At 54.7% G+C, this 20,931-nt stretch overlaps 2 protein-coding genes across 3 annotated transcripts in view; one reads left to right on the top strand and one right to left on the bottom strand.

Annotated features, from left to right (window-relative positions):
* Positions 1–14,939, top strand: ERGIC3 (ERGIC and golgi 3). Of its 2 annotated transcripts, XM_045981130.1 has the most exons (14): positions 1–161; positions 300–370; positions 474–561; positions 763–882; positions 7,061–7,154; positions 7,990–8,155; positions 8,300–8,357; positions 11,847–11,861; positions 12,501–12,532; positions 13,359–13,455; positions 13,533–13,597; positions 14,250–14,386; positions 14,465–14,520; positions 14,724–14,939. In XM_045981130.1, the coding sequence occupies exons 1-14, from the start codon at positions 74–76 to the stop codon at positions 14,801–14,803; spliced, it is 1,167 nt and encodes a 388-aa protein (XP_045837086.1). In that variant the 5' UTR covers positions 1–73; the 3' UTR covers positions 14,804–14,939. The 2 variants fall into 2 exon arrangements, with proteins under 2 accessions (XP_045837086.1, XP_045837087.1); XM_045981131.1 differs by lacking the exon at positions 11,847–11,861.
* A 1,606-nt stretch (positions 14,940–16,545) lies between these two features.
* Positions 16,546–20,931, bottom strand: part of LOC123926631 (fer-1-like protein 4) — a 32,555-nt gene continuing 28,169 nt past the window's right edge. Inside the window, exons 37-44 of the mRNA XM_045980575.1 lie at positions 20,754–20,908; positions 19,978–20,138; positions 19,383–19,468; positions 18,367–18,465; positions 17,899–18,140; positions 17,181–17,461; positions 16,956–17,056; positions 16,546–16,859 (exon numbers count right to left, since the gene is read on the bottom strand). Coding sequence (XP_045836531.1) covers positions 16,667–16,859; positions 16,956–17,056; positions 17,181–17,461; positions 17,899–18,140; positions 18,367–18,465; positions 19,383–19,468; positions 19,978–20,138; positions 20,754–20,908 — 1,318 coding nt within the window. The 3' untranslated portion in view covers positions 16,546–16,666. The remainder of the gene's footprint in view (positions 16,860–16,955; positions 17,057–17,180; positions 17,462–17,898; positions 18,141–18,366; positions 18,466–19,382; positions 19,469–19,977; positions 20,139–20,753; positions 20,909–20,931) is intronic.

The raw sequence follows: 20,931 nt of genomic DNA on the forward strand, positions 1-20,931 counted from the left end.
GGCTCAAACTCCTGGCCGGAAGCAGGAGGCTGCCGGGGCGGGCCGGCTGGCGTCCCCTTTCCGGCAGGTCCCCATGGAGGCGCTGGGGAAGCTCAAGCAGTTCGATGCCTACCCCAAGACTCTGGAGGACTTCCGGGTCAAGACCTGCGGGGGCGCCACGGGTAGGCCGCTACGGGGTCGGGGTCGCGGGGACATGGGTGTCCGAGAGCTTGGCCTGGACACCTGGACTCGGCCGGGCCTATGGGGAGCTTGAGAGAATGGAGCAGAGGCCCTTCTGACCCTCGCTCCCTTCCCCGCAGTGACCATTGTCAGTGGCCTCCTCATGCTGCTACTGTTTCTGTCCGAGCTGCAGTATTACCTCACCACTGAGGTAAGGGGCGGGCCTAGTACGTGGGCGGGGCTCGGCATTCTAGGGATGGGAGTGGGGAAGGAGAGGCTTAGGGCCAAGTCTTACTGGGGTAGTGCTGCTCCAGGTGCATCCTGAACTCTATGTGGACAAGTCACGGGGAGATAAACTGAAGATCAACATCGACGTATTTTTTCCGCATATGCCTTGTGCCTGTGAGTACCCACCAGGGCTGGGAGTTGCAAGTTCAGGTGGGCTTCCAGATTCACACCTCCAGCCTTAGGTTCTGGATCGGATTCCAGGACAGCCTCTTTCCCCTAATCCACTGCTGCCCCCAGACAGTCCCAGCATCCCCTTAACCTCCAAAACCCCTTGCCCTAGGTTCCCAGTACCTTACCCTGACTTCCTGCTTCCAGATCTGAGCATCGATGCCATGGATGTGGCTGGGGAGCAACAGCTGGATGTGGAGCACAACCTGTTTAAGCAACGGCTAGATAAGGATGGCATCCCCGTGAGCTCAGAGGCCGAGCGTCATGGTAACTGTGGGGAGGAGGCCAGATCTCAGATCTCAGAGCTGGACATGCCCAAGCCCTCCCTTCTGGCAAGTGGGATGTGGCTGGCCAAATGACAAATGAAGCAGCTAAGACCCAGAGAAGTCAAGTGGCTTGCTTAGGGTCCCCCTGTTATTAAGAATCAGAGTGGCCTGAAATCCAGGCTTAGTAGAGTACTCTAGTTGGCTATCATTCTCAGAGGTCTCCAATCTCTGCCTATCACAGGTGAGTAACAGAAGTTTCAGGATGGGTCTTATGTGCCGTTACCTTAGCAGAACTCCTCTAGATGGACCCACATTTCTCTGGGCATTCGCTTCCCCATCCCGTTAGCTGAATTCAGCCTTTAGTGTTCTTCCCTTTGGAAGGCACTTCCAAGGGTGGCTCAAGGTTAAGAGTTTACATTCTTGAGTTAGACTGCCTGAATTCAGATGTAATTTTGTCTCTTGCAATCTATGGCCTCACCTATAAAGCCAAGATAAACACTAGTACCAACCACATGGAATTACACAATCAAATGAAGTCATATGTGTGTGATGCCTGGTACAGTGTGGCTGTTCACCCTAACTTCCTTTCCTGTCCCTAGGTGGCCTCCCGGGGCCTACATTAATTCAGTTTCCCACCATAGCAAAACCCTCCTCAAAGCTATGATTTCTCACACCTTAGGGACTGCTGTGTTCTGAGCTTTATCAGTTGTTCAACAGATTTATGTTGAAAACCTATAAAACCAAGGGATTTGCTGTAGCATTGGTTATAGGGTATAAGAAAGCAGAGTCAAGGTTGATTCCAAGGGTTTTGCTGTGAGAAAATGAATGACTTGCAATAGGCATGACTAGAGAGGAGAAAGAGGATGTGTGTGTGTGTGTGTGTGTGTGTGAGAGAGAGAGAGAATGAGAGAGACAGGGAATATTATTTATCTCCTGCCGTGTAACAAATTATCCTCAAAATTAGTGGCTTAATAGAACAAACATTGCTTTTTTTTGGTTTCTGTGGGTTAGGAATTCAAGACAGGTGGTTGGGTGGTTCTGGCGTAGGGTCTCTCATGAGATTACAGTCTAGCTGTTGGCTGAGGCTGCAGTCATCCGAAGGCTTGACTGGGACTGGAGGATCTGGTTCTAAGAGCTCACGTGTATGGCTGTTGGCAAGATGCCTCAGTGCCTTTAAGCACATGGCCCTCTTAATAGAGCTGTTTCAGTGTCCTCACAGCATGGCATCTGGCTTCTCCCTGTGCATGTGATCTGGGAAACCACAAGGTAGAAACCACAGCTTCTTTTATGACCTAGCCTCAGAAGTTGGACACCATCGTTTCTGCGATATATAAGTGGTCACACAGATCAGCCCTATTCATTATGGGAGGTGGGACTACATAAGGATATGAATACCAGGAAGTGGTGATCACTGGGGACTTCTTGGGGATTGATCTCACAAGGAAGGATGAGGATTGGGAGGTAGATTTCAGGTTTGAGGCATGTTAAACTTGGGGTGCCCATTTTATACCTTGTGATGTTAAGGAGGCAGACATACCAGTCTAGACATTAGAGAAGGGCTGGGGAATAAATGTAGGAGTTATCAGCATGCAGATGGCATTAAAGCCATTGGACTAAAGGAGAAGACCTAAGGAGTAAAGTAGAGTAGAGTAGTAGAGTAGAGGTCTAGGGACTATACCCTCAGCCCCTCCAATATTTAGAAGTCAGGAAAAGAGGATCCAGGAAGGAAGATTGAGAGCCATTAAGGTAGAAGAGAAACAAGAGATGTTGCAAAAGCCAAATGGAGGCAGAGTCTTTCAAGAGGAGAGAGTGAGCAACTGTCAGAAGCCATTGATAGTCCTGTAAATTCGGTAAGAGTTGACCATTGCAATTGGCAACATGGAGGCCCCTGGAGACTTTACAAAGAATAGTTTCGATACTGTTGAGGATGAAAATCTGATGAAAGAACAGAAAAGGAAAGAGAGGCATTGAGTAAAGATAACGCTTTCAGGGGCACCTGGGTGGCTCAGTGGGTTAAGCCTCTGCCTTCGACTCAGGTCATGATCTCACGGTCCTGGGATCGAGCCCCGCATGGGGCTCTCTGCTCAGCAGGGAGCCGCCTTCTCTCTCTGCCTGCCTCTCTGCCTGCTTGTGATCTCTCTCTCTCTGTCAAATAAATAAGATCTTAAAAAAAAAACACTTTCAGGTGTTTTGCCATAAGAGAGAGCAGAGAAGGCAGGGTAGGGGCTGACAGAGAATGCAGGTGGCCTGGTGGATTTGGTGGGGAGATCAAGTGGGCTCTGTTGCTTCTCTGTTCTTCGTGGAAATTGAAAGTGAGGTCATGGGGCACCTGGGTGGCTCAGTCGTTAGGCATCTGCCTTCAGCTCAGGTCATGATCCTGGGGTCCTGGGATCGAGCCCCACTCAGGCTCCCTGCTTGGTGGGAAGCCTGCTTCTCCCTCTCCCACTCCCCCTCCTTGTGTTCCCTTTCTCTCTGTCTCTCTGTCAAATAAATAAAATCTTTTAAAGAAAAGATATAATTGAAGTATAACATCATGGGGGCACCTGGGTGGCTCCATCGATTAAGTGTCCAACTCTTGATCTCAGCTCAGGCCTTTATCTCAGAGTCAGGCTCCATATTGGGCTCCATGCTCCACATTGGAGCCCACTGGAAAAAAAAAAAAAAAAAAACATTTTGTAAACTTAAGGTGTATCGTGTGATGATTGGGTTACACAGGTGTTATGAAATGATCACCACAGTAGCTAGCATATCCATCACTTCACATGGTTACATTTTGTGTGTGTGTGGTAAGAACCAATATTGAAGATCTACTCTCTTAGTAACTTTCAAGTATACAGTACAATGTTGTTAACTATAGTCTATCCTATACATTAGATCCCACAACTTACTCATAACTGGGAGTTTGTGCCCCCTGATCAACATCTCCCCGTTTCCCCCACCTCCCAGCCCCTGGCAACCATTCTAGTGTCTATTTTTATGAAACAGGCTTTTTTAGATTCTACATGCAAATGAGATCATGAAGATGTCTTTCTCTTTCTGACTTATTTTACTTAGCATAATGTCCTCAAGCTTTATCCATGTTGTTGCAAATAAAGGATTTCCTTCTTTTTCGAGGCTGAATGATACTCCATTATGTATATATGCACCACATTTTCTTTATCCATTCATCTCTTGACGAACACTTAGATTGTTTCCATGTCTTGGCTGTTGTAAGTAATGCTGCAAAGAACATGGGACTGCAGATACTGATACGAGATACGATTTGGGGTTTTTTTGGATATATACCCAGCAGTGGGATTGCTAGAACATATGGTAGTTCTCTTTTTAATTTTTCAAGGAACTTCTGTACTGTTTTCCATAGTGGCTGCACCAATTTACATTCCCACCAACAGTGCACGAGCATTCCCTTTTCCCCACATCTTTGTCAATACTAGTTCTTGTTTTTTGTTGTTGCTTTTTTTTTAAGGAGGTTTTTTTTTTTTTTTTTTAAGATTTTATTTATTTATTTGACAGAGAGAGAGATCACAAGTAGGCAGAGAGGCAGGCAGAGAGAGAGGAGGAAGCAGGCTCCCCGCGGAGCAGAGAGCCTGATGCGGGACTCGATCCCAGGACCCTGGGATCATGACCTGAGCCGAAGGCAGCGGCCTAATCCACTGAGCCACCCAGGCGCCCCTTTTTTTTTTTTTTAAGATTTTGTTTATTTGACAGAGAGAGAGCACAAGTAGGCAGAGAGTCAGGCAGAGAGAGAGGGGGAAGCAGGCTCCCTGTCGAGCAGAGAGCCCGATGTGGGGCTTGATCCCAGGACCCTGGGATCATGACCTGAGCTGAAGGCAGAGGCTTAACCCACTGAGCCACCCAGGCGCCCCACTTTTTTTTTTTTTTTTTTTAAGTAGGCTCCACACCTAATGGGATCAAATTCACAATCCCAGGACCAAGAGTTGCATTTTATACTGAGTCAGCCAGGTGCCCCAATACTAGTTATTTCTTGTTTGTTTGTTTGTTTGTTTTTTAAAGATTTTATTTATTTCAGAGAGAATGAAAGAGAGCACGAGAGGGGGGAGGGTCAGGGGGAGAAGCAGACTCCCTACTGAGCAGGGAGCCCCCGTGGGACTAGATCCCAGGACTCCAGGATCACGACCCCAAACCGAAGGCAGTCACCCCACTAACTGAGCCACCCAGGTGTCCTGTTTTGTTTGTATTTATGAATGATAACAGCCATTCTAGCAGGTGTGAGGTGATCTCTTATGGTTTTGACTTGCATTTCCCTGATGATTAATGCTGTTGAGCTCTTTTCAATTTGCCTGTTGGCCATTTGTATGTGTTCTTTTGAAAAATGTGTGTTCAGGTCCTCTGTCCATTTTTAATTAGATCAGTTGATGTTCATTTGTTTTGCTGTTGAGTTGTATGAGTTCCTTATACATTTCGGGTAGTAACCCTTTATCAGATATATCATTTGTGAGTGTTTTCTTGTATTCCATAGGTTGCCCTGTCGTTTTGTTAATCATTTCTTTTGCAGTGCAGAAGCTTTTTATTGTGGTGTCATCCCACTTGTTTATTTTTGCTTTTGTTGCCTTTACATTTGGTGTCATAACCAAAAAATAATTACCAAGACCAATGTCAGAGAGCTCTTTCCTTATTTTCTTTCAGAAGTTTTACAGTATTAGTCTTACATTTTATTTTTTTTTTAAAGATTTTATTTATTTATTTGACAGAGAGAGAGATCACAAGTAGGCAGAGAGGCAGGCAGAGAGAGAGGAGGAAGCAGGCTCCCCGCGGAGCAGAGAGCCCGATGCGGGGCTCGATCCCAGGACCCCGAGATCATGACCTGAGCCGAAGGCAGCGGCTTAATCCACTGAGCCACCCAGGCGCCCCTCAGTCTTACATTTTAGTCTTTAATCATTTCAAGTTAATTTTTGTGAGTTGTGTAAGATAGGGGTCCAGTTTCATTTTTTGCATATAAACATCCAGTTTTCCCAGCAGCATTTATTGAAGACAGTCCATTCCCCATTTGGACCATGGAATTTAAATGAGGGAAGCGAGGGCGTGAGGGGGTGATGGTGTCAGTGTTGTCAAAGAATTGGTGGTTTCTGGGTACTGGAGGTAGTGAGCTGGGAAAATAAGGATAAGGAGTCAGAGATTGGGATACTCGAAATTGAATTGTTGAAGGTTTGCGGTCATGGGAAATAATAGGGTCTGGGGGGGGCGCCTGGGTGGCTCAGTGGGTTAAGTCTCTGCCTTCGGCTCAGGTCATGATCTCAGGGACCTGGGATCGAGTCCCGCATCGGGCTCTCTGCTCAGCAGCGAGTCTGCTTCCTTCTCTCTCTCTGCCTGCCTCTCTGTCTACTTGTGATCTCTCTCTGTCAAATAAATAAATAAAATCTTAAAAAAAAACAACAAAAACCTCAAAACCTTTAAAAAAAATAATAGGGTCTAGGTGTGCATGTGGGAATGAGGTTCAGATGGGAGGACAAAATACGACTTGGGAAGGCAGAAGGTCGCGGCATTGAATTTGCAGTCTGCGGTTAGGAGGAGGTAGGTAGAGGCAGGGAGTCGGGCGCGGAGAGAGAGGTCTGAGGTGTAAGCACCAAGGTGAGGTGGTTAAAGGCACACACCTGGACACTAGGGCTGAAACCTGTCACTTACTGTGTCGCACTGGGCAGAGCCACTTCTCATCTCTGAGTCTCCACATCTTTGCAAGTACGATGTGGGTAATAATCATCCCAACCTTCCTTGGATCCGTGTGCGGTGAAAGACATTCTGCGCACAGTGACCTGTAGTCAGCTAACACTATTTGCTGTTACTCTTTCATTACTCGTACTTTTATTTCGAGAAATAATACGTGTCGAAGTGCTTAGTGCCTGACACATGGTGTGCACCATATAAATATTGGCTGTTTTTTTCAAGATTTTATTTATTTATTTGAGAGACCACAAGAGATGGGGAGGGGCAGAGGGAGAGGGACAAGCAGCCTCCCCGCTGAGCAGGGAGCCTGATGGCGATCATGACCTGAGCCAAAGGCAGACGCTTAACCAAATGAGCCACCCAGGCGCCCCAGTATTAGCTATTGTAGCTTTTATTATGCCCAGGCCACAGACCAAAGGGCCTGTGCAGGGGGTCAGGGGTGCAGTTTTCACTCTGTCTGCTCCCAGCTGATGCCCCTGCCTCTGTCCTCCCCTTAGAGCTCGGGAAAGTCGAGGTAAAGGTGTTTGACCCTGACTCCCTGGACCCTGATCGTTGTGAGAGCTGTTATGGTGCCGAGACGGAAGACATCAAGTGAGCTGGACCCTGGGGGCCGGGGTGGGGTGCTCCCGCGAGGCACCATGTGTCAGCCAGACTCCGTCTGTGGCGGGCTCCATGGCAGGTGGGGGAAGTCAGACCGGGAGTTGAGCGGGGATGGAATGCGTGTCTCAGTCACTGCTCCTGGTGCAAGTGACCGGGACTCTAGCTAGGCCCTGCATGGGGCCAGAGCGAGGTGGAGGCTGAAGTGGTCCCTGCTCCAGTTCAGAGTCCAGCCGCCTAGGTTCCACCCTTGTGTCCTCAGGCAGAGCCACATAACCTCTCTGGGGAAGGAGGGTGATGAGAACATGTCTCCCAGAACAGTCGCATCGGGATTAGGTATACTGTATGTAAAGAGCTGGGATTATGGGCCCAGTCCAGGTAATGAGGCCTGTGATATGTGGCCACTGCTATTCTATTCCTCAGGCCCTGGCTCCCGAGAAGCTGATTCAGCAGGTCTAGGGTAGGGCCTGGGAGTGTGTATTTAATATTTTTTTCCCATTGTGCTAAATTATGTATGACTTTTTTAAAATTTAGCATTTTAACCATTTTCACGTGTTGGATTCAGTGGCATTAACTACATTCAAGTGTTGGACAGCTGTCACTGCTCTCTGTCCTAAAATATTTCAGCCCCCCAACAGACTGGAAATATGCATTTTTAACAATCCTGCTGCCTCTGAGCAAACGTGGTTTGAGAACATTTGGTGACCGGGGGTGAGGCTGGCAGAGGCTTTGTCCGTGGACAGCACTGCTCTGTCTCCCGAGGTCCCGGCTCCCGGCCTGTACCTCTGTGCGGCTCTCACCGCGCACCCACCCCTCCCCCCACCCGCAGGTGCTGCAACACCTGTGAAGATGTGCGGGAGGCCTATCGGCGTCGGGGCTGGGCCTTCAAGAACCCAGACACTATCGAGCAGTGCCGGCGAGAGGGCTTCAGCCAGAAGATGCAGGAGCAGAAGAACGAAGGCTGCCAAGTGTATGGCTTCTTAGAAGTCAACAAGGTGCGGGAGGGACTGAGGTGGGAAAGGGCCAGCCAAGCTGTGGGTTGGCCCCACTCCACGGTGAACCGAGGGCCCGCTCAGGCCCTCAGGAGACCAGAGGAAGCGAGGACACGGCTGGAGAATGAGTGGGAATATCCCCTACAGGTGGCTGGAAACTTCCACTTTGCTCCTGGGAAGAGCTTCCAGCAGTCCCATGTGCACGGTGAGTGAACCTGCGTCCGCGGGGGGGGTTTAGACCCTGGATGCCCCGGTGGGTTTGAGTGCCCCTGCACCTGCCCGATTGGGTGTCCTCGGCCCGGGGGAGACCCTCATCATGAGGCAGCAGTTTGGTATGCAGTTCAGAGCACAGGCTGGGAGCCAGACTGCCTGGGTTCAGAGTTCAGTTTCAGACCTTACTGGCTATGCGAAACTTGGAGGAAGTTCCTTCGCCTTCTTGAGCTCGTTTCCTACTTTATAAAATGGAGAGGCTGGTCCTTCTCTCCTAGGGTGCTCGTGCAGGTGAAGGCTGCGGCCCAGGGCCTGGCCGTAGGGGGCACTTGTCTCACAGTAGTTCCCAGGATCAGGTATGCTGTGTGGGAGGCTTTGGGGTCAGCAGGGCAGGGTTCGAACACAGGGTCAGCCTCTCCCAAGTTAGGTCAGATATGGGGACTAGGGAGCCCCATTCAATTTCTTCTCGAAAATGGGGCTGCAGATACTAGTCCCCCGCCACACACACACACAGGTTGTTCACAGGGATGAATAAGTGGGATTTCTGTTCCTCCGTGCACACACTAGGTATGCGGTAGTCACCGCGAGCCCCCTTCTAGTCTGGGTGCTCACAGCACAGCTCCGAACAGAACACAGTCCTTGTCCTCAGCGTGGAGTAAAGAAACAGACCAAAAACGTTACTGTTGAGTACTGTGAGCCCAAGAAAGGCAGGATCAAGATGACGGAGGCGAGGGGCTCTGGCGAGGTGGTGCGTGTGTGCCGTTGTGTGTCGGGCAGGCAGGGAAGGACTGATGGGGCGGCATTTGAGTAAAGACCTGGAGAAGGTGAAGGAGCTAGCCCTAGAGTTCCGGGCAGAGGTGTCTGAAGCAGAGAGAAGAGCAAATGCAAATCTCTGAGCTGAGACTGGGCTTGGTGAGTTGGAGGCGCAGTAAGAAAGCGGGGGACTGGCACGCAGCGAGCAGGGCAGTGTGGCTAGAGGTAAGATGAGCCTGGTAATGGGGCCCCAGCCTGCAGGGCTTAGGAGGGCACCACAGGGACAAGGGCCCTTACTCTCCGTGAGACAGAGCCATCGTCGGGCTCTGAGGAGGCGCTATGTGCTGTGACTTGACTTGGCAGAAGTAGGCAGCACTCTGCTCTGTGGACAAGATTGTGGGCAGGACAGAACCAGAGAGGCCAGTAGGTGGCCATGGCTGTGATCCATCCGGGCACAGGGTGATGGGGGCCGGACCAGAGTGGGGGAGGGACAGGCCGGGCTGGCTGATGTTGGAGGGTGCTGCCGAAAGGCGCGGCTGATGGGTGCAGTGGGCGCGGGAAGGGACGGGGTCAAAGATGACTCCGAAGTTTTGTGCCTGAGGAGTGAGAAGGATGAAGTTGTTTAGGGAGAGGGAAAGATTCAGAAGAACTTGGTTAGATGGGTGGACAAATCAAGCAGGAATTCGGTGACTGATGTGTTCAGACTGGTAGGCTCTGGGGGTCCTTTTAGACAGTCCGGATGCAAGTAAGCAGCTGGCTGGATCTGGAGGTCAGGGGAGAGGTCCGGCCCCGAGAAACTTAGGTGGCAGTCCTCGACTATGTAAAACAGTGGAACAGGATGAGGTCGCTGTGGAGGTGAGGGTAGGCGGCGAGGAGGAGAGCTCCAAGGACGAAGGGCGGCACCTCCCCGTCAGAGGACACGGGCGTTGGGAGGAAGCAGCCGCTGGACCAGTAAGGAGCACTGGTCAGACGGGAAGGCCAGTGGAGAGGGGGTGTTCCGAAAGCCCAGGGAAGGAGGTGTTTCCAAACCCAGACCCAATGTTTCTGCACATCGAGTGAGAGTTGCCCACTGGCTGTATGACCTGGCAGTGGTCACTATGATTTTGGCCGCAGTTTTCGTGGAGTGATAGGGAGCACCCACTGTGTGGCTCGGGAAGGAAAGGGAGAGGGGTTGGAGCCGGTGAGTAAGGACCACTCTTCTGTGCAGTTTGCTCAAAAGGGAAGAGGGTGGGCTGGACCTGGAGGGCAAGGGCTAGACTCGAGGGGGTGGTGGACAAGCTGTGCGAGGCAGCGGTGGGTGACACGCGGTGGGAACAGTCCGCCGCAGAGCCGGCTAGTCATGCTCCAGGGTGGGCGAGACCGTCGCCAGGGTGACATCCTCGAGAGGGAAAAAGAGGACAGAACCGAGTGCCCTAGAGGTGTAGAAAGCCCAAACATGGCTATGGGAGGAAAGGCTGACCAATTCGGGACAGGTAGGATGACAGCTGGTGATCGGAGATCATTGGGAAGGGTGACAGGGTTGTGGAGGAGAGAGTGGTGGCCAGACGCGAGAGCCGAGAGCCGTTGAGAGGCGCTTCTGTGTGGATCTCGAAGGGACTAAGATGAGTAGAGAGAGTCGGTATACTTTGCCACAAGCTGCAAAGCTGGGGATTTTTAGGGCAGCTTGAGGGACCATGATCTGGAATGGCATTAAGAAGCAAGGCCTCACGTGGGGAAGAAATCATCACCCCTGAGGGGGCTGCGGGGAAAGGACTGTCAAGAGAGAGCCAGGCTGCGGTTGGAGCACGACAATGAGTTGAATGCATAGAGGCTGAAGATGTAGGGGTTTCCCTGATGAGTAATGGGGCCCCCTGGGAGGGTTGGGCATCGGGATCATATTGGCGGATGTACGGAGCTGCAGTGTGACAGGCGTCCGGGGGTGAGGGATGAGCTGGCGGTCCTGAATGCCCAGGGACTGCGGTAAGCGGAGGAATGGGCCTGCTGGAGCCTGCGCGGCTGGTGTGGAAGGCGGTGTGCAGGGGTGAGGCTGAATGCTGGGCAGGGGCGGGAGGTGGGTCTGGAGCCCCCTCTTCTGGAGGGGGTCACATGAAGGGTAGTCTCACAGGGACGCTGGGAGACAGTCAGGGTCGTGCTGCTGGCCAGGGCTCTGGAGGCACGCAGTGGGAGGTCTGCTCTGCTGCTCCACGTGGGCTGCAGCCCCAGTCAGGGAGCCCAGAGCACAGGTGCTGTCTCCCGGGAGGGTGTTCAAAACACAAGGCTACAGTTGCCTGAGGCCAGAGATCTGGCTGAATGGAAGGTCTGGGAGCTAGTTTCTGACATCTTTGTTGCTTTGTGGGGGGATGATTATGAAGTTTACCTTGTGCTTTTCCATCTTAGATCCTACCTGGTCCTCAGGACAGCCCTTTGTAGAGATCACTGAGCCCCCGAGAGGGCAGGTTGCTTGCCCAAGGTTACACAGCTAGGAAAGTGGCTTAGTGGGCTCTAAACCTTTTATTCTTCCTAGGCCACCATACTTCTGCCCCCCAAGAGCCCCTGCATTCCTCCCTGGCCAGGGAAGAGTTCCCCTGGGGATGAGACCAGAAGGAGCCTTGTTAGCAGGGTCCAGACCCTGCTGCTGAGTCAGACTATTCCAGCCTGCCTACCATGTGTCTTGCTCCGTAGTTCTTGTTGTGAAGCTCTCAATCTCTTTTCTCTTCCTCCCGTCTCTCTCCTGCCCTCCCCCGTGCTGCAGTTCATGCTGTGGAGAGTAAGTGGCCCTGCCCCTCAGGGAGGCCAAGCCCCCGCTTCTGGGGCAGCCTACCCTCTCAGGATGGGAGGAGGTTTGGATGGGCCTGGGATGGTGGTCTTACTTTTCAGGTAGGGTTCCTCAAAGTAGGAGAGATCAGGGCCAGAGGGCAGGAAGCACTGGTTCTGGAATAGACAGCACAGGGTACCCATAGTGTTTCCTTTGGGGGCTCTGAGGGTGGAGGCCCAGGGGTCGGGGAAAGTGCCTGGACAGCCTTCTCAGGGCCCACCTCACCTTGGGGCTCAGCGATTGGCCCTCAGCTGTACTTAGTGAGAGACCAGAGTCAGCGGGGCTTGTCTCCAGAGGTGCAAGCAGGGATTTGGTGAGAGTGGAAACCTGGGAGACGGCCATAGAGGGCTCCCTGTATGTGTCGGGGGGAAATGGGGTCTGTGTTCTTAAGGTCCGAGGAGGCCTGGACTTGCACACAGGCCCAAGGGAGGCCTGACGGGTGGCCCTCCAGCAGGGCCAGGCTAGGGGGTAGAGGGTCGAGGAGCTAGGCAGTCACACTCCAAGAGGGTGTGGAGGCCTGAGCAAGGACGCTGAGGGAGCCAGGAGGCCAGTGCTACCCCATCTGGTGACACCTTCTCCCTTCTCTCCTAGTCCATGACTTGCAGAGCTTCGGCCTCGACAACGTATGTACCACTGGAAGCCATGCGAGGCGGATGGGCATGGGAGATGGCTGCTGCCTTCTTGTCTCTGCAGGGATGTCCTGGGATGGGGGAGTAGAGAAAAATATACCATATTCTGCCAGGCGATCAGTCTGAGGGCAGAGAACTGAGGTCTGCACAGGTCAGAGATGGGCAGGGCTGGACAAGAGCGTCCTGGGCAGAGGGATCCTCTGGCAAAGTCAGGAGGGAGTGGAGAACTTCTCAGAACCCGCAGAGGCGGGTGTGGAGGAGGAAGCTGGAGAGGTTGGCGCGGACCAGACCGCACAAACCTCAGGCCAAGCAGCGGTCTGGTCTTCCTCCTGCAGGCGGTGGAGGTTATTGGTCCTTTAACAGGGGTGATGATGTAATCAGATTTGCATGTTTTTAAAGACCCTTCTAATGGTTGAGGTTGATACAGACTAGAGCAGGACAGGTGTCAGAGCTGGGAAGTCTGCCCCTCCCCACCCCCCAGGCTAGGCTCCCCTGGCTTGAGACTTCCCAGGCAGAACAGGCACATGCCACACCTGTCCGTGCCCAGCCTTTACTGGCTTGGTGCTGGAATGCCACCAGAACCTCAAACTGGAGGCCCAGAGGCCGTGGACTCTGTGAGAAAGGAGTTCCCCAGTGGGGTGTAGGGGTGCCTGTGTTGGTCACATTCTCCCAGGCAGGACATCTCCCTCCCTCCCCCATCTCCACACGCCCCCTCCCCAGACGCAGCATCCCTGTCTGCTGCTGTCCTGCGGAACCGTTGGTGGGGTGAGGCCTGGTAGGGCCTTGAGTGCCAAGGCTCAGGTGCTGCTGTTGCTTTCAGATCAACATGACCCACTACATCCGGCATCTGTCATTCGGGGAGGACTACCCGGGCATTGTGAACCCCCTGGACCGCACCAATGTCACCGCACCCCAAGGTACCAGCCTGGGAGGTAGCCCTTGGCTGCCAGAGCCCTGCCCGGCACCCATGCCCAGTGCTCTCTTCCCCCTGCAGCCTCCATGATGTTCCAGTACTTCGTGAAGGTGGTCCCCACAGTGTACATGAAGGTAGACGGGGAGGTGAGTCTGCAGGAGCTCAGCTGTCAGAGTCCCTCTTGGTGCCAAGCACTTGAGTCCTGTCGACCTGGGAAGTGGGGCGCTGCTCTTATCCCCGATGATGGATGACAAGCTGGGGACAGGGGAGTAATACACCCTCACAGCCAGAGTGCAGGGGCTAGACTTCAGACTTGAAAGCACTTTAACTTTCTACTTGCCCTCACTGCCTCCGTCCATTCCTCTGGTGCTCACCATCCCTGTGGTCTGCCCTGGGCTGGGGGCTAACCCTTCCTGGGTGCCCTCCTCCCCTTTCTGCTGTGGCCTGTGGAGCAGCATCTTGGCAGACAGGAAGTCAGGCCTAGCCTTGCCAGGAACTCATGGTGCGGCCTTGGCGAGTTTCCCATCCCGTGAACCCCCGCTGAGAGAATCCACCCCATGTAGCCGGGATCGGTAAACTGTAGAGAGCTGGTGACCCGGGGGAAGGCGGGGTGGTGAGGCTGAGAGTGTGTCTGGGTGGCCCCCGGGTCTTGCGGTGGTCATTAGCAACGTGGGGCCTCGTTTTCTCTCCCACACAGTCCTGGCGCCACGGACAAGGGCAGGAGCAGGCTTAGGACTTAGAGGGTTTGGGAGCCAGGTCATAGACTTGGCCCCGGCCCAGACTCTCTTCCTGTCCCAGGTGCTGAGGACAAATCAGTTTTCTGTGACCAGACACGAGAAGGTTGCCAACGGGCTGATGGGTGACCAGGGGCTTCCTGGAGTCTTTGTGCTGTATGAGCTGTCACCCATGATGGTAAAGCTGACAGAGAAGCACAGGTGAGGGGGGCAGAAGGGAGGGGCCTGGGACTGCGGGGTGGAGGGGTGCCTGCTGACCCCCTGCCATCCCTCCACCAGGTCCTTCACGCACTTCCTGACAGGCGTGTGCGCCATCATCGGGGGCATGTTCACAGGTTAGAAGCTCGAGGGCGTCTGGCTGGGGCTGGGGCGTGCGGGGGGATGTGAAGCCGGGGTTCCCTGCCGGAGTTTTACTTGGGGAAGGAGGACTACCTCAACAGCCAAGGGGAGATGCTGGCCTAGCCGGTCAGGCGACAAGGCTCTGGGGTCCAGTCAAGGGCCCAGTGGGGACAGCGCCAGCCCTTGTGTTTCTCCCCAGTGGCTGGACTCATCGATTCACTCATCTACCACTCAGCTCGAGCCATCCAGAAGAAAATCGACCTCGGGAAGACAACATAGTTGTCTCCTTCCCCATCTGTTGTTCTGTTCTCCTGTTTCTCTTTGGCCCTGTGGTCATTCCCAGCCTCTTGCCCACCCCACCCCCACTCGGCGTTGGTCTCAGTGCAGGTTCATAAATGTGTTGGTTGTGATAGTACTTGCTGGTCTCCATGTGGTTCTTGTCTGGTTGGAGCCTAGAAACAACCCCTCATCACAGCCACTTCCTGAAGGCAGTCAGGACTGACAGATCAGGCCAGGTGCCTTCTGGGAGCCCCACGTGGACATTCCCTGGCTCATGGGGCTTTAGTCACACCAGATGAATGTCCGTCCCACAGCCCTGTCCTCCGTCCCTCCTCTGCGGTGGTCTTTGGGCCTTTTGGGCTCAGCTCCAGGGTGGAGATGGACCTTTCCAGTAGGAGCTTCCTGGAGCCACCACAGCCCACAGGCTCGTGACAGGCTGATCCCAGTGGTACTAGGGCCTTGGGTGCAGGCTGGGGCTTGCCACTTCTTCCTTGATAGCTGAAGCCAGGGCCTCTCCCTGCCACCCAGGGCTCAGTCTACTGAGCGGGATCCAGGCAGGTCGTGTGCAGTCTCCAAGGTGGAGGCAGCACTGGAAGACGGAGGCATGGTAGCAGTGGCCGTTCTGGAGGCAGACTGGTGTCAGATCCCCAGCTCTGGAGCTCGCCAGGGCTACCCATCACAGCCCACAGTCCGTGTGCAGAGCCAGGGCCAGGAGCCCACTGTGCAGCAGCCCAGGGAAGCAGCGGCATTAGCGCCGGTCAGTTCACCTGATCGTTTCTCAGGGAGGGTCTGAGTGAGACATTCATAGGGAGGGAATAGAGAGGACAGGAAGCAGGGTAGAACGGTGAGAGCAAAATGTCTAGAGGCAGAAAGACCTGAGATCTAGCTCTGATGGGATCCCTCACGAGCTGTGTGACCTTGGCCAGGTCTCCTCTGCAAGTTACAGATCAGATTGCAAGCTGTAGCAAGCCTTGTTTTTTCGGTCAGCTGGAAACCATTTCTGCTTGTTAACAGTATCCCGAATTTCCTCTAGGAAGCTCCCTGTCTACCTTCTCAGCTTCTGTGTTGGGGAGGAGGTTTGATCTCCCACCCTAAGCTCCAGGGAGGTCTCAATCCGCATGCCCCCCACCTTCGGTGCGACATTGCCAGCTCTGGGCTCCGTCGGAACTAGGAAAACTAGGACGTGAATGTGGGGAGACTTGAGGTTGGTGCCACCATTCTGCAATTCTGGGGTGGGGGGACCCTCTACAAATGACCTAGCCCCCAGAGGACAGCTGAGCCCACAGGCAGAGAACCAGTCCTGGTGACATCTTCTGACCCCTGGGACAGGCTGCCAGCTAAGCCCTGGGAATCGCAACTGTGCCAGCTCCCCAAAATGCCTTTTTGCTTAAGCCAGTTTGGGTTGTGATTTCTATTATTTGCAGCCAAAAGTGTGCTGATATGGTTACTCTCAGCATATCAGAAGTAGGTGAGTGCTTAGCTGTCACAGAATGGTAGAAGCCATAAGCAGGTTAAGTGAAAGGGATCTAGTCATTGTCAGGAGCAGGAGCAACAGGTGGGCCGCTCAGAGGGCATGATAGCTCGGTGGCCAGGATTCTTGGCCTTGAACTTCCTGCCAGGTCCCATTATTCCTCTGAGCAGCCTCACACCCTTGGGTGACTCCCCAGCACCTGTCACCCAGGGACAGCTCTGTTTTCTGCCCTTGTATTATGTATACCCTAAGTTCAAGCATCAGAGGGGAGGCATAGTCAAGTTTATTCAAGGAAAGCAGTGAACTCTCAACAGCTCCTGTTGGTGAGAAGGACTCCCCAGGAGGATCTGAGGGGCTGGAGTTCCAGGAAGAGTATGCAGGGTCAGTTAGGGTCAGGGCTGGTGGAGGGGGTGGAAGATGACCTGGCTGATCTGGCCGGGCATGGTGTAGAAGACCAGGAGGAGGAAGACGGTGACCAGGGCCAGCAGCAGCAGCAGCACCAGGATGCGCCAGTACCGGCGCCAGATGAAGAAGACGAAAGCCTTAAGCGGGTTCACAAACCAGTTGAAGGAAGTTTTCGGGCGGCTGTGGGGCCAGGGAAAAGGGAATGTCAGAATGCCAAGAAAGCCCCTGCCCCCTCCTCCTGCCCCGCTCGAGCCCCGCCTCCCGCCTCCCCCTCACTTGGGCTTGTCCAAGGGCTCGGGCTCCTTCCGCCCCTTCCCCACTGGCCGCTTCTCCGCCTCCTCCACGGTCAGCAGCTCAAACTCTGCCTCCACCTTCCCCTAAAGAAAGGGGGAACAGAGGCCAGGCTCGGAGGTGGACCTAGGCCCGCCCCTCCTGCCCCGCCCCCGCCCTCCACAATCCGCAGTCAGCGGCCCGCCGCGGTCAGGAGTCTGCCTCACACACCGTGAGCACGTGGACGTGGCCTCCGGGGTCCGTGAACGCTAAATCCTCTGGCCGGCCCTTCCTCTTCTTCCTCTGCCTCTTCTTGCCGGCTGGAGCCTCCCGCTGCTCCCGTTCCTCATCCTCTGGCTCCCGCAGCTTCACCACAGGCCACCAGCCCCGCAGGCGGCGGCAGCGGAAGAGGTTGCATCTCGGCCCGGCCCCATCGCGGGCCAGCCTCACGGAGCAGAGCTCGGGGCCCCGAGCCCCCCGCACCATGTCTGGCAGCTGCAGCTCCAGGGATCCTGTAAGTCCGGAGCTCTGGGGTTAGGCCAGAGATCAGGGTCTGTCTAGCAACCCCTCCCCGCAACACACACACACAGCAGGACTGTGCCTTGGGACTTAGAAGCTCCTGGGTGATGCTCAGGCCACAGCAGCGGGCCACACAGCACCGTTGTGCCAGCAGCTTGTCAGAGCCAAGAATGGAACCAGACTGCCAAAGCAGGGACCATGGCATCGGAGTCCAAAGTGACCTTGGATTGGGGACATTATAGGGTGGGAATAGAGGTCTGTGCTCTGAGCTAAGTTCAGTAAGGAGGCCAGAAAGCCAGGAATAGTGACCTAGGTCTGAAACCCAGGATCCAGGGCTGGGTTAGAGTAGGGAACCAAGGGACAGGGAGCAGGGGCAACAAGGGCAGAAATTGGGACCCGGGGATGAGGCAGGAGGAAGGCGAAGCCGTACCAAGGAAGTCATTGGCGGAGATGCGGTCATAGTCCCAGACCTGCAGGACCAGCACCGCCGGCTGCCGGAACTCGGCTTCTTCCAGGGCAAAGGGTCCAGGCCGGCGCCGGACGCTCACCTCCCGCTCCGTGGGCAGGTAGTCGAAGCGGAATACGAAGCGCCAGTTGAAATTCCCCTCCCCAGTCAGGGAGTTGAAGTGAACGTCTGTCTCCTGCTTGTCGTGCTCCAGCCCCTTCACCCAGCTACAGGCAGAGAAGAGGGGCAGGCGGAGGGCTGGACCCCAGCACAGAGACCCAACCCAGAGACCCGCTCCCCCCCCCCCCCGCTTGCCTCCCCACCCCACCACCAGGCCAGCCCCTTCCCCAGCTCCCTGCACCCCTCGTGGGCCGAGGGGACAGGGCTCTGGCTGAGCCCAAGGCCCAAGCCCCTAGCCCCTGATTGCAGTCTCCGCTTAGTCCGCAGGATCACCTTTTCACGTAGATGTCACTGGACAGCTCTCCAGTGAGCGGGTTCACATCATCCAAAACCACATCTTCCGTGTTCCAGATGATGACTCTGAGCTCATAGCTGGGGAATGTATTGGAAGAGAGTTTTAAGACTCTTGAGGGGTTCCTGAGAGGGGCTGCAGGAAGCAGGAAGGACCTTGGCCATGGCCATGACAAGGTTGACTATAACCTCAGATACAGAGCTGGAGGCAGCAGCAGCAGGCTGACACGCAAGCTGCAGTTCTAGGGTACAGAGGAGAGAGAGCCAGTCTGCAGACACAAGTGGGAGGGGGGGAAGAGACAAAGCTGGGATGAGGGTGTGCAGGCCCTGAGGGGCAGAAAGAGGGGCTCCAGCTTTCCTGTACTACCCCAAATAGCCCTGTCCTTGGCTGCCAGGGCTTTTCCTGGATATCCCCTCACCCTCACCCCCCACACTGTCAATCTGTGTGATTCTAGTGGGGAAGACCCACCTCTCCCAGGCTCCACAGGTGGCGGAGGCCAGCCCCCCAACCACACGGATTGGTGAAGGACCAGCATTTGAAGCAAGCTGATGGAGGAGAGTCAGCCCTGCGACTTTTGCTTGGCCTGGTAAAGGCACGTTTATTTTTCTGCTCAAGGAGTGGAGTTGGCAAGATGTAAGCCTGGCACTGTCAGCAGCCACCTTGCCCCCAGACTGCAGAAGCCTCCCCGAGAGTGACAGCAACGAAAGCAGAGCCCACAGGTAGAAAGTGACAGATTGTGGGCAACATCTGAAGCACATACCCCCTACACCAAACTCCGCTCTGACGAGCTCAACTTGGAAAAGGGTTTATTGGCATTTAAACTTTTTTGGTTGCAAGTGACAGCTCTCTACTCACGATGGCTTATGAGAAGGAAGGGAATTTAATGGCCCGGCAAACAGAAAAGCCTGGGTCAGCAGCCTCTGCCTGTTTCACTGGCGGTCTGCGGCGCGCAGTCCCGGATACGCCTGCCCAGGGGAGGAGGGGTCAGGGGGCTCACCTGATTGGCTGTCGAGGCTTGATGTCAACTGGGGGTGGGGCGGGCACATCGCGGGGAAAAATATCAATCCACATGTGAAGGGATCCCTGGGAACACAGGACCAGGCTGAAGGGTCCCACTGAGGACCCCTCCTCCAGCAACAGCCAAAGAAGAGAAGAGCTGGGGTCAAGAGGGCACAGTCCCGTAGATCCCTGGGTGCGGTGGGGTGGGGGCTGGGGTAAGGATGAAGGTAGAGTCGGAAAGAGGGGCTTCCAGCGCAGAGGTTGGGTTAAGAATCAGGCCCTGGGGTGGAAAGTTGAGATCAAAAGTCAGATCTGGTGTTCCCAAGGTCCAGATCCTAGGGACCTGGGGTTGAGGTCAGATTGGGAGTGCCAGCTCTTAGCCTTGGTGGCCCAGAGATGGGGATCCTGCAGGAACAAAGTCAGGGGTGGAGGTATGGAGTCCCGGATGGGGGTCTAAGACTGGAGTGGGAATGCTGGGGACCAGGATCAGGAGTCAAATCAGAAGTGGCCGGGTCGTGCCCAGGTAACGGTCTTAGGGAAGGCTCAAAGTCCAGGAGCAGATGGGCGTTCTGGGGTTCTGAACCCTCCCTCACCTGCAGCAGCCCTGGGCTGCGGGGATGGTACAGGGGCCGAGATTCCACGTGCTCTGGCACCAGCTGGATCCCGAGCTCTGGCATCTCTTGCCAGCGCCGCAGCACCAGCAATGCCTGTGCCTCCTCAGGGACCTCACTTGCCACCTTGGGGCCCCCTCTACCTGCAACAAGAGGTGTGCAAGCTTGGGTTCTGCGCAGTTCCCAATGCTGCTGCCTTCCTCCCCCAGTCCTCAGCAGAGGTGCAAAGCTGAGGCAGCTGCTATTTGGAACAAAGCCCATGGGCTGGGAGGGCAAGTCCACAAGGCTCAGAAAGTGGGAAGATGCTTCTCCAACAACTTCTGCCAGTGAAACACCAGTAGTGGAGGGCCAGTGGGATGGGAGGGGCCGTGGCTTTGTGAAGACTCTTGTTTAGGGACAGACCACCAGCCAGTTATGAGGCATGAGCTCAATTCTGCAGCCATGTTTTGTCATATGGGACCCCCTATAGGCCACCCAATGTTCTGGAAGCTTGATTAGCTAGGCCTCTGAGGCCGTGCCCAGGTAAACGTCATGGGGAAAGGGCATCCTGAGGGCTCTTTGAAGATCATGCTCACCCACAAAGACCATTTTCTCCCTGTCATCCAAGAACCTCATCCTAACTAGGCCGAACTCACTTCCTCTGCTTGCAGAAAGAGGCAGGCTCTTTTGGGCACACATTAGAGTGGGCCCCAGGGGCCCCCTGTACCTTGTTAACAATCTTGTTCCCTAGGGGTTGTCCACCAGAGAGGGGCTGGTACCTGGGGGCCGGGTCTCAGGCGGTGTCAGAAAGACTTTGCTGCCCACCTTGACAGCCCCGGCTCGGTATTCAGGGCCGGGGAGGCCACAGCGTTGGCAGAGCCCTGCCAGGATCTGCGAAGGCCGGAATGCATCACGCCAGGCATTGTACCCGTCCCTGTGGGCAGAGAGGGAAAAATG

Source organism: Meles meles, chromosome 16 (genome assembly GCF_922984935.1).
Source record: "Meles meles chromosome 16, mMelMel3.1 paternal haplotype, whole genome shotgun sequence".
Lineage (NCBI taxonomy): Eukaryota > Metazoa > Chordata > Mammalia > Carnivora > Mustelidae > Meles > Meles meles.

Bases quoted from the DNA above. Each gene is read 5' to 3' on its own strand.
- ERGIC3 (XM_045981130.1), top strand. From the start codon at position 74: ATGGAGGCGCTGGGGAAGCTCAAGCAGTTCGATGCCTACCCCAAGACT. The intron at 13,456-13,532 runs GTACCAGCCTGG...TTCCCCCTGCAG, and splicing joins CAATGTCACCGCACCCCAAG to CCTCCATGATGTTCCAGTAC. The intron at 13,598-14,249 runs GTGAGTCTGCAG...TTCCTGTCCCAG, and splicing joins ACATGAAGGTAGACGGGGAG to GTGCTGAGGACAAATCAGTT.